The following is a 12,290-nucleotide window of genomic DNA, read 5'->3' as shown; positions in this document are numbered from 1 at the left end:
TCGGTGAAATGTTGTGCAAACAGATCCTATCTGTTTTGATTGTAACAGGCTGAAATGGCTCTGCTGGTGATGGATGATGAGGAAGATGAAAGGAGACACTTCAATTATGACAAGATAGTGGAGCAGCAGAACCTGAGCAAAAAGAAAAAGAAACTATTGGTGAAAAAGAAGGAACTGCTGACAGATGACTTCCAGGTAACACTACGGGCTTCCTCCTATTGAAGTCTAATAACAGTGCTAGTCATTTTGTGTTAAAGTAGATCAATAACTACATTACGATTTATGCAAAAACACATTTTATATAATTCTATCCAAAGGGACAGTTAAAGGATTGAGTTACAGATCTTGAGCTTGGTGTCAGAAATCAAAAAAGTTTTACATCCTTTTTTGTGTTTATAAGGGGGGGGGGGTGGATATGCTATCTAGAAAAAAAATTCCAAGGACTTTCTTGAGGCTCAAATAATGCCACCTTCCTGGAATGAAATAAACCTATTTTTGTGTGGGTCAAAATTAATATTTAAAACAGGCTGTTGCATTTTCACATTTCCTTAAGATCTAGATTCTTGATTAACAACTATCCTGCAGGGCACATTTTTCTCCTACTTTTTTTTAGCTATTGCAGTTAAAGCATCCTCTCTTGCTCTTCGCAGGTTAATGTTGCTGATGCCAGATTCCAAGCCATGTATACCTCTCATTTGTTTAATTTGGATCCTTCGGATCCAAACTTTAAGAAAACAAAAGCAGTGGAAAAGATTTTGGAGGAGAAAGCTCGTCGAAGAGAGCAAGGTTTTGTTGAGGCAGCTGGGGGAGGGAACAATATGGCAGAGCCTGCGGCCAAGAAATCCATAGATCCTGCATTGTCAATGCTAATCAAGTCCGTCAAGAATAAAACAGAACAGTTTCAAGCAAGGAAGAAACAAAAAGTCAAATAAGCTGAGCTCAAACGTTGAAGATGGAAACTGGACTTCTGAAGAAATCAGAGTTGATGTTAATTTACAGGTGAAGACCAAACTTTTATGCTAATTCAAGTTTAAATTCTAGCAAAAATATCTGCCAAATGATTTTCGGACAAAATCACCCTAAAAAATACATGTAACATAGCCAAATATAGTTCAGACAATTTGGTTTCATAAAAAAAACACCAGACCTTTAATTCTGTCCATAGATGCAAGGGAGAGCAAGGTTTTAAATCACTCTCCAACTTGCCATCAGAAGACAGCGACATGGTGGGGGGGCTTGGCAGTGTACTCCTGTTCTCTTTCATGTGATTGTCATGCATACAGACATAATTCTCCCAGTTGGACTCAAGTCTTTGCCACTTTTATAATATGCAGCTGATAACTGATGTTTGAGAGGTGGTATAAGCTCAGTATGGGGAGTCTTTGGCCCTACTTATGTTGCTGAACTGCAACTCCCACCACTCCTGGCCATTGGCCATGCTTGCATGGGCTGATGGGAGTTGGATATAGTTCGGCAACCAAATGGTTCCTCATCCTTGTTAGACAAGGGTTCCCCCCCCCCGCCCCATAATGGTGTACTGAATATTTTGCAGTTGCAAACTTGTTAGCAAAATGGATTAACTGAAAACATGGTATGGCTGGCTTGAATGTATGATTTGTACAACTGTAAATAAAAACACAATTATTGGTTCGTTTTAATAACACTTGTGCTTGTCTGTGCTTAAAGATTTACGATGGTTGCAAAATGTCTAGTGCTATGTCATTTTTGATGTTTATAAACATGAAACTTAGGCTGAAATTGGGGAAATACGTGCTTTGACACATTTTGATTCAGTTTTTTTTTTAATCAATTTAAAGACCTTTAATGCCATGGTAGTGCCAGATAACTGTATGAGAATAGAAGGATTTGGCATTCAGGGAAGGCCATCTCCTTTCAATATACAGATCTGCAGGGCAGGTGCTGCTGTGCAATTCTACAGGGGTATGTGACTGTGTCATGATGCAGTATGAAATAAAAAAGAATATCCCTTCTGTACTTAGACCATTATATGTTCCCTTTGCTTGAAATCACCAGGTGCTCATCTCCACTGAAGAGACTTCATTTTCTTACTGCATGTAATTGGTTGAGCAATGAATCCATTGGTGAAATTGGAACATCTAATTGATTCCCCCTAATCCCCTTAGCAGGTTTGACAGCTAGCCCAAAGATGCAAGCCCTACCACTCTCCTGACTATTCTGCTTGCTACTTTCACCTCTTCAGCTAAATGGCAGATGCCATTCTTGGGTCGTGACAGGTCTCCATTGCTGCAATGTTCTCTCACCCGAATCATGCCACGGTCATAATAGGAGAGTGCTCTTATAAGGGAGCTACACAACCATTTAGTTAACAAGGCTGAATTTTTTTCCCAGATTTGTTTTTTCCCCCTGGATGATCTCCGAAACAATACGTAAGGGTTCAGTTCAGTACAGTGCTTAGGACCAAGCTAGATTATTTATTTATTTAGGATGATACCCAGGAAGGAATCTGTTGGCAGATTTTCAGGAGTTCATTCTTGGTGCTCATCCCGAGCAGATTTTGGAGAGCACAAGTTCCTCCCAACTTTTTCCTTTACTGGAATGGCAATTGGCTTGTTCTTATCCTAAGGCTACAAGTGTCAAAGGGAAAGTGAAGGTGTGTAGCAGAGAATGCTTCAAAGCAATTTGTGGTTAGGAATAATTTGCATTTAGAAAGAATGAAAGGGCCAGGGCCTCATTATCCTGCCCTTAGTGATGCTACCAGATAGAAAAGAGCCATTATCCTTGCTTTCCTACAGAGGCCCAGCTCACACTTCCAAGACTACTGCTCATGTATGTGCAGGTAAGCTGTTGTGCTGCGTTATTGTTAATGAAAAATGGCAGAGTTACTAGCACTCATGTTTTCTTCATTACCTAACTTCTTGTACTAACATTGCCCAGTTGGACATCCCAACTGGAGCTGAATCTTCTGTCCATGGTACAGTATATCTCTTTTGGCATGTTCGGAATGGTGGGGGGGGTGTAGGCAGGGCAAATAGCCATATATGACATGATTTGGTTTCAAGTGTGCTCTGAAATCACACCTTTTACAGCTCACAGTGGAGTGCTTGGAAGATTTCATTTTAAAAAGCATTGGCTTATGGAAACTCCTGGGCAAGGTTTAATCATTTGTATCTGAAATACGAGCATGTTGGAGCAGCCACAGATATTTGGACTTGGCTAACTTAGAATTTATTTGGAACATTTTCATGGCAAAGCTATCGGAAGAAACTTTATTCTGAGGAAATGCATAAAACACACTTGATTTACATTCCATGCACCGTAAAAAGTCCTTGTCCTCATGGGAATTTGAAGAGTTCAATCTGCCTTGCACTGTTGGTTTTTGCCACTTCTCTCTTCTTTTTTCTGCATTACACATATAGTTGAGTTGGTTTTAAAAGAATAAAGCAATCAACAATAGAATAAGAGTTCAAATGATCTGTAACAATTTACTAAACAGCAGGGGTTAAGAAAAGCAATATTATTGAAAGACTTGCTCTAATAAAGCCATCTTTGCTTTACTAGTGAACAGTGATTGGGCCAGACTTAGGCGTTCTATATTTTGGATAAAACAACCCCAAATGCTTGATCTTTAGTACTCATCCACCAAATGGCAGTCATTAATGCTCCCTTCATAGTAACCATTTTGTTATAGCACCCACAGTGCACTCTGAAGATTTCAAAAAGTTTGACAACAACTGATATTTCTGATGGCAGGTATAGTTATCAGGTGGATTTCAGAAGCCTATACACTCTGAGGAAACTTTGCAATAATACCAGGAAGCAGCAGGAGTCAGGAAAACGTCATTTTCGAACAACCAATGAAGAACTTAGCATAGCAGCTAGGATTTGCTAACATAGGTAATGCTAAGGTTTCAGCTAGTTCCTACTGAGCTATAGAAGGAGCCACACCCAGAGAGAGGGTGTTTTTATTGCAGGCATAACATGTCTCTCAGAGACAGGCCCCCACCCCCACCCCACACAGTACAGCTGAATGCTAGAAAAGAGTCTCCGAGATGAGAGTGAAATTCTTGGGCATCAGCTAGGCGAAGTGGTTATTGAAATATTCTGCTCCCAGGCCATTTGGGGCTTTGGAGGTCAAAACCGGCAACTTTCTCATCTTTCAAAATGCTAGCTGGGTGGTTGTCTTCGTTTTGTGTTTAGCCTCTATTACCTTAAAGGAGATGGACACGGGTGGCGCTGTGGGTTAAACCACAGAGCCTAGGACTTGCCAATCAGAAGGTCGGCGGTTCGAATCCCCGCGACAGGGTGAGCTCCCGTTGCTCGGTCCCTGCTCCTGTCACCCTAGCAGTTCGAAATCATGTCAAAGTGCAAATAGATAAATAGGTACCACTCTGGCGGAAAGATAAACAGCGTTTGCGTGCGCTGCTCTGGTTTGCCAGAAGCGGCTTAGTCATGCTGGCCACATGACCCGGAAGCTGTACGCCGGCTCCCTCAGCCAATAAAGCGAGATGAGCGCCGCAACCCCAGAGTCGGCCACAACTGGACCTAATGCTCAGGGGTCCCTTTACCTTTACCTACCTTAAATGAGATCAGGAGAAATTAGTAAAAGCAATTTATACCTGGTGTCAAATCACTGCAAGAGGCAGTCTACAGCAGTTTTGCTCATCTCTAGAGCTGGAGGACTTGTGAGCAGCCTATTTGGTTATCATTTTTGTGTGTATTTGGGGATTTGATTCCTTCAAATTGAAGGCAGGTATGTTGGGTTTGGGGGACACGGGTGGCGGTGTGGTATAAACCTCTGAGCCTAGGGCTTGCTGATCGGAAGGTCGCGGTTCGAATCCCCACGACGGGGTGAGCTCCCGTTGCTCGGTCCCAGCTCCTGCCAACCTTGCAGTTCGAAAGCACGTCAAAGTGCAAGTAGATAAATAGGTACCGCTCTGGTGGGAAGGTAAACGGCGTTCCCGTGCGCTGCTCTGGTTTCACCAGTCATGCTGGTCACTTGACCAGGGGAAGCTGTGGACAAATGTTGGCTGCCTTGGCCAGTAAAGCGAAATGAGTGCCTCAACCCCAGAGTCGTTCGTGACTGGACGTAACTGTCAGGGGTCCTTTACCTTTACTATGTTGGGTTTGGGGTTCACTTCACTGAGGTTAAGAATCCTCGCCTCAACATTATTAGGGGGGCTGTTCAAATTTGGTTCACCCACTTTAAAGAGCATCTTCATCCCTGTAGTAAATAAATTATATAGATTTGGAAGAGAACTGTCTAGCACAAAGAAGCAGCAAATTGGTTTTAAAATTGCCCTGTCATTGTTAGTCTGGTATGCATATGCTTATTCCAACAGAAAATCAAAAGTTGCCAGTTGTGTTTTGAACTGTCACAGGGGAAATAAAAACAAAAAAAAAATTTTCCCTTCCAGTAGCACCTTAAAGACCAACTAAGTTAGTTCTTGGTATGAGCTTTCGTGTGCATGCACACTTCTTCAGATACAAAAGTTTGGGAGAAGGATGACGTGCTACCTCTCTCTCTACTTCTGTTTCTCTCTGTACTGGGCCTGTTAATTAATCCCCCTAGGTATGTGGATGTGGATTTTTTTTTGTTTTATTTTAAATCATTCCAAAATTCAGCCAACTTTCATTCTCTGTGCGTGCTTATTCTATCCTCACTTTATATGGACAGCTTGTATTTGTTTATAAGTTCTGTGTTTGCTCATATGTTGCCAACTGAATAGATTCTTGGGTTGTATCTACATGACAGTCTCTTCTTCCCCTCTCCCCAGAGGCCCAAAGAACTACGTAAGTGATCTTGTTGGGTTTAATGCTCTCTAAAGATATCTCAGCATATCACCTGTGTCTTGCATCACAATGATCTAATGTCAATTTGCAGTATGAATACATCCATTGTGATGTAAGTTTGCAGTATGGATACACCCATTGTGATGTGACACATTGAACAGTATCCCAGGAGGTCTGATTAAGTGCAAGGAGACCATGTAGCAGGTGAGAAAGAAAGTGGTTCTTAGGCTATTTGGGCTCGGGAACTGTTGTCTTCCATAGGTTGGAGATCTGCTGTTCTTCATATTCCTTGTTATTCTTCAGGACCTTAAAAACCTCAAAGTCCTATCAACCCTGACTTAGATGAGATTTGTGGTCATCAGGTCAACAAAGATTCAGCATGGTAGGTAACATTTTATTGAACATGGACCCCCACACAGACCTTCATCCCCAACCATAAAGAGGAAGATTCTTGTTTCTTTGTTAAGTCAGGAAACAGAGAAAAGTAGTGGCTACATAGCACTATTAATGAATTTGTTTAAAGCTCAGCAAAAAGTAACCCTGTGCGTGCACGCATTTAAAAGGTGAATTAGTATCAAGCCATTTCCAAGGTTGGCAGCCATAGTGGTGATTGCTGAATGTGTAAGTCAGGCACTTAAAGATCTTATGTTACAGGTTGGAACCACAAGAGGTTTTGATTTATTTAATAACACAAAGAAAAAGATCAGACGAGCAGAGATAAACAGGCACGCATGTTTTTTATTATTTCTGCCCTCCAGAATTAAATTTATTATTTCCAATCAACAGCGACAGTTGGTTTTTATTCCCTTTCATATTCCTGTAGCCTCCAAAAATAACATAGCTAAGCCATGCTGACACAGTTTAAATAAACAGTGCTATTGAAGATTTTTTTCTTTAAAAAACAAAACAAGAAAACGAGCAAGTGAAAATGTTACAGTACCTGTCAACCTGAATTTTATATTTAGTTATATTATAGTTTTACTTTAAATTACGATAATTGTGTTTTATGTTCACTTTAAATGTTCACACTTTATTTAATTATTATTTAATACTTGTTATGTAACTGCGATTGTAATCAGAATGCCTACTATAACAGCCGAATGGTTTTCAAAAGATTTGATAATATGGTAAGTTGAACTTAAACCTTTTGTCCTAGTAAACTCTTGTGTGTTGATGTTTCCCTATGGAGCCACAAGACCGTAGGAGAAATTTGTCAATGGACAGATGCCAACCATACATGTAGTTGTCGCTTTGTTGATGGAATATAATTAAGATTTCTTAATGATTTGCACAGCTGGGGTACTGGGTCATGTATCTCTGAGTCCTCTTGGTTCTTTCCAAACTGCTTTTCATGCTGTGACAAGAGAATGAATACCATGGGCCTCTTCAGAAAAACCCTACATTCAGTGAATGCTCTTGCCCTGATGTATGTGCAGCCGATGGCATCTGTACAGAGACCCAGTATGGTGCAGTGATTAGAGTGTTGGACTAGGACTTGGGAGAACAGGGTTCAAATCCCTACTTGGCTATGAAGCTCACTGGGTGACCTTGGGCTTCTCAGCCTGACCTACCTCACAGAGTTGTTGTGGAGAAGAAATGAAGAGCAAGAGAACCAGGCAGGCCACCTTGAGCTCCTTCGAGAAAGAGGCAGGATATAAATGCAAATAAATAGACTACAGGTGCAAAAGGGGATGGGAATCTGGCAAATTGATCTGTGCAAGGGGATCACATGGGTGGACCCCATGTGAGGTCGATTTCCCTACTGTGGTACCTCGGGTTACAGACACTTCAGGTTACAGACGCTTCAGGTTACAGACTCCGCTAACCCAGAAATAGTACCTCGGGTTAAGAACTTTGCTTCAGAATGAGAACAGAAATCAGGTGGCAGCAGTGGGAGGCCCCATTAGCTAAAGTGATACCTCAGGTTAAGAAGTTTCAGGTTAAGAACGGACCTCCAGAACGAATTAAGTTCTTAACCCGAGTTACCACTGTACAGAAGTTAGTCTACTAAATACCACCCATTGTCAGGAAATATATGAGCTGTGTCTTTGGCCTCTACCCTCTTGTGCTTTGACTGAGCCAGGAGAAGAATATAATAGTCACCCAAACTTTGCCCCCAAACTGTTGTACTGTAGAAGGCAGAATGCCCCCAAGCCCTCCATTGATTTTTGCTTTTCCTTCAGGAATTGTGCTGGTATATCCATTTCATATCCATTTCATTTCATAAACGGTCTCGGTCCTGTATACATGAAGGAGCGTCTCCACCCCCATCGTTCAGCCCGGACATTGAGATCCAGCGCCGAGGGCCTTCTGGCGGCTCCCTCATTGCAAGAAGGTTACAGGGAACCAGGCAGAGGGCCTTCTCGGTAGTGGCATCCACCCTGTAGAACACCCTCCCATCAGATGTCAAGGCAATAAACAACTATTTTACTTTTAAAAGACAACTGAAGGCAGCCCTCTTTAGGGAAGTTTTTAATGTCTGATGCTGTATTGTTTTTAATATTCAGTTGGAAGCTGCCCAGAGTGGCTGGGAAAACCCAGCCAGATGGGCGGGGTATAAATAATAAATTATTATTATTGTTGTTGTTGTTATTATTATTATTCATATGTTATCTGTATGCAATGAGCAGGGTATACAGCAGGAGTTGGAAACATGCAGTCTTCCAAACCTTTTGGGACTCCAACTCCCATCAGCCCCAGTCAGCATAGCCAATGGCCATGGGTGATCAACGGAGGCCATCAACATCTGGAGAGCCAGAGTTTCCCCATCCCTGTTGCAAGGGCTAGTCACAGCATCTCCCTTCCTACTCCTACACATTCCCAAAACCAAGAATCATCTTGTGGGCACGCTGAGAATCAGAGGGCGGCTTGGCGTACCTGTATCTGATGCATGAGACCACAAATCCTTCCCTCACCGTGGCTCTCTTGAGGGGAGGTGATTTGTGGGGGCATTCTCAGCAACAAATATAGTAGCATGAAAATTGAGCGCTGGACTGTCAGATGTCCTGCGGTTAGATGTTTCATACACACAGCCGTTCTTGCTAATGTCAGTGGGTGGAAATAAAGGAGAACTCCAGCCTCAAGCATTTTCATCTCTCCCCCCCCCCGTCCCTTTTCTGGCTTGGCCCTAGTACAGAGCTAGAGTTGCGAAAGCAAGGGGCAGAGCAAGATCACATTTTACATTGCCATGCTGTGGTTCGTGCACTGGAAGGACTAGCGAGTGGGTGTTAAGACAACTGGGAGCTATAAAGAATGCGATTCTGGCTGATCCAGGGAAGCAGGCTGAAACATTTTGGTCATGTTGAGAAGGCGACTAGCTGAAGAAAGCATTTTGTGCTGGCAGGATATCAGGCAAGGGACCCTTTCATGTAGAGAAGGAGCAGCTCCGAACAGACATGTCCTCCAGGCCTTTTAAAGCTGCTGGAAAGGATCAAATTTTTTGCTTTTGGTAACAAGTGAGGGACTCTGCCTGCCCCCACTGCTGGTTTTGCTCTCTTCGTTTCATTGTCTTTCTAGCCTGCCCTGTCTCCAGTGAGTTCCAATTTAAAATTGATGCAAAAAGTATCCAACAAAATTTGACGGGGCTAAACCATATGTTTAACAAAAACACATCAACCTCACACTCATCCCAAGGCCAGCCAAGTATGGCCACACCAGCACCCCTTGTGTTATTTCTCATTGTTTGAGGTAGAGACCCTATCTTCAAACATCCTGTATATGCAAAGAGGTGATCAACCTATGTCTGGGTCATAGCATCTTTGGACTGAAGATGGACGCTCACAGGAGTTAGTGCTCCTCCGCAGAAATATAAGAAATGAATTCTTTACCCATAGACAACGAGCATGCCAAGGAGATGGAAGGGCTAGATCCTGTCTCTTTCAGAGGTAGTTTCCCAAGGTGAGATTATGTTTTTGTATGGAAGAACAAGTTTTGGTATGGAGTTATTTCTACTCCCTCCAGCTGTTCACATCTGCACAGCTTCAATTCATTTTGGTCTGTGCACGCACCAGAGGGTGTTGACCTGACAGGGATTATCTCAACCCTATGCAAAAGCCATGTGGCTAAGGACAAATTAGGAACTACAGTGGTACCTCGGGTTACATACGCTTCAGGTTACAGACTCCGCTAACCCAGAAATAGTACCTCAGGTGAAGAACTTTGCTTCAGATGAGAACAGAAATCGTGCCTTGGTGGCGTGGCGGCAGCAGGAGGCCCTATTATAGCTAAAGTGGTGCTTCAGGTTAAGAACAGTTTCAGGTTAAGAACGGACCTCCGGAACGAATTAAGTACTTAACCCGAGGTACCACTGTACAGTCTGTGTGAAGCTAGTTTGAGAAACAATGCATTGGACAGTGGTATATTGTAACAAAAGGATACACACACATTTTGGATAATGTCATGTGGACACTTTAAAAACTCAGCCGCGTCTGCCTGCTCAGTCTGCTGTTGATGGTCGACTTCAAGGCCTCTGCTCTCCTTGCTTATCTTTCCTCTGGACTTGGACCTGGCAGTTCTTCAAACAGAGGTCTGTCTTCTGTTAAGTAGGACATATGGCCATCGTAGACAGCTGTGCTGCTTAGAACACCACATTGTCGCAGCTACTTGTGAGCAAATGACTTAATGAGCTGATGCAGCAATGCCCTTTACAGGGTCTGTCCAAACACTTGAGGGGGCGACTGTGGAAAGTTTGCATTAGAGAAAGGCAACTGACCTTAATCGCTCTGCAAAGGAACCCAGAAAAACAGTGCATATCACAAATAGGTCTTGAGATGAAGTGCGGGTTGTAGCAAGGACATACCTCTCTTTCTCTCTCTGACACACGCAAGCAGCAGACAGACATTATGTCCTCTTTTTCCAGGACACACCCTCTTTTTCATGGGTAGAGTCGTCATAGCGATCCATAGTTAAAAGCAGAAGTCGGAAAATGTGTCCTCTTCAGAATATGGCAACCGTATACGACCAATTTTTTGATATAGTCATTTGATTCCACCTCTTACAAGTACTATGGTCACCACAATAGCTGTAGTAATGTATTCCAGAACAAAGAAGAAAAGTTGACGGGAATAATTTTCTTCATAGAATCATTGCCAGGGTGGGAAATAAATGTAATAAATGGGTAATGAAACCCCTGGTAATTAATGTAGACCCCTAAAATAAGACACTATGGAGCCATACTGTCATTTCCTTGACCAAATGCTGAAGGTGATATTGATAAGCTGTTGTAATAAACAAAAACCTGTCCTTATTCCCTTATGGGGAACACAAGAGCCCTTATAGAGTCCTTTGTAGATTCTCCATCAGTCAGAGAAAATAACAGAGGCCAACCAGAGAATACTGAGAAGCAAAGCAGCTTGTAAGCCTGATCTTTATTGAACTGTTGCAACAGGGTGCTCCCCTCACACACAGGAAAGGAGGAGGATCCTGAACAGAGGTGTGCCCACCCTTATATAGACATTTTAAATTGCCCACCCTGGAGTCCAAGACCACCCCCAGAAAAATCATACATACATCACAGAAAGGGGTGTAGCTCAAGACCACCCCCTAGATACATCATACATACATCACAGAAAGGGCAGTCTACAACATAAATCTGAGTATGTTGTTTATCTCCTGTCTGGCAGATTACCTGTTAATGGTTTATTGATTGGATACCCTGGGGAGCCTGGCCAGTCTTTTGTAATGATAAATACTTAGTTCCTGAGCCAGGTCACAGGCTCACCCTATTCATACATAGACGTACCCTTAAGACAGGATTTGTGAAGGAAAAGACAATGGGGAAGCTTTTCCATTTTCCTTCAACCTTGCAGACCTTTGGTCAGTTTGGGAGTCAAAATCGTTTCAGGGCTGTTTTCCTGTGCTGCTTCAGACATGTAGTTTATATATTTATGTACATGTTTGCTTGGTACATTTATGAACATGTATTATATATATAAGACCTTACATTTTTCATTTCACTGTATTTGCTAAGGGTTCCTGGAACTGAAGCTCTGTGCCAGGTAAACCATGGTTCCTAGGAATCCTTAGGGTGGGATGTGCTTTAAATGTATGTTGTGTGTGCAGCTAAAGCAAGAAATAGTCAAAGGAGATAATGCTGTAAGAATAAATGACTTCACCTACCCTCACATTGGCTTGAGATACACACACACACACACACACACACACACACACACACACACTCCAGCCCTGCCTAGTGGTATTATATCCATAAAGCATTATTGGATGTTAGGCTGTGGCTGAGAGAGAAGCATAAAACAAACTTGCACTGCTCTCTACTGCTGTTATCACCATGCTGGACGTTGAGGAGGGTCAGGTGAGTGGGGGGCGGGGAGTGAGAAATGTCCCTATTTTCATCTGAGGAATGTTGGATGGTATGACAAGTTTATCCAGTGAGGGAAAGTCCCCTTTCCCTTCTTTTGAAAAAGGAAGGAGTAATTGGCAAAAATGTATAAATCAAAATCAAATAAGTGTTGGAAGTGCAAAGAGAAAGAAGGTACTTTCTATGACATGTGGTGGTCTTG

General features: G+C 42.5%; 2 protein-coding genes across 4 annotated transcripts in view; both read left to right on the top strand.

Moving 5' to 3' along the window:
- ESF1 (ESF1 nucleolar pre-rRNA processing protein homolog) overlaps positions 1-1,661 on the top strand; it is a 29,970-nt gene extending 28,309 nt beyond the window's left edge. For all 3 annotated transcript variants that reach the window (XM_083607245.1, XM_083607246.1, XM_083607247.1), the window contains exons 13-14: positions 49-195; positions 651-1,661. In XM_083607245.1, coding sequence (XP_083463371.1) covers positions 49-195; positions 651-932 — 429 coding nt within the window. In that variant the 3' untranslated portion in view covers positions 933-1,661. The remainder of the gene's footprint in view (positions 1-48; positions 196-650) is intronic.
- A 4,307-nt stretch (positions 1,662-5,968) lies between these two features.
- Positions 5,969-12,290, top strand: part of TASP1 (taspase 1) — a 67,170-nt gene continuing 60,848 nt past the window's right edge. Inside the window, exon 1 of the mRNA XM_083607350.1 lies at positions 5,969-6,154. The gene's annotated coding sequence lies outside the window, so the exon portion shown is untranslated. The remainder of the gene's footprint in view (positions 6,155-12,290) is intronic.

The sequence above is a fragment of the Podarcis filfolensis genome (assembly GCF_964270895.1).
Source record: "Podarcis filfolensis genome assembly, chromosome: 3".
Classification (NCBI taxonomy): domain Eukaryota; kingdom Metazoa; phylum Chordata; class Lepidosauria; order Squamata; family Lacertidae; genus Podarcis; species Podarcis filfolensis.
Note: the sequence above shows the minus strand (reverse complement) of the source record. Positions and strands in the feature narration are given on the sequence as shown.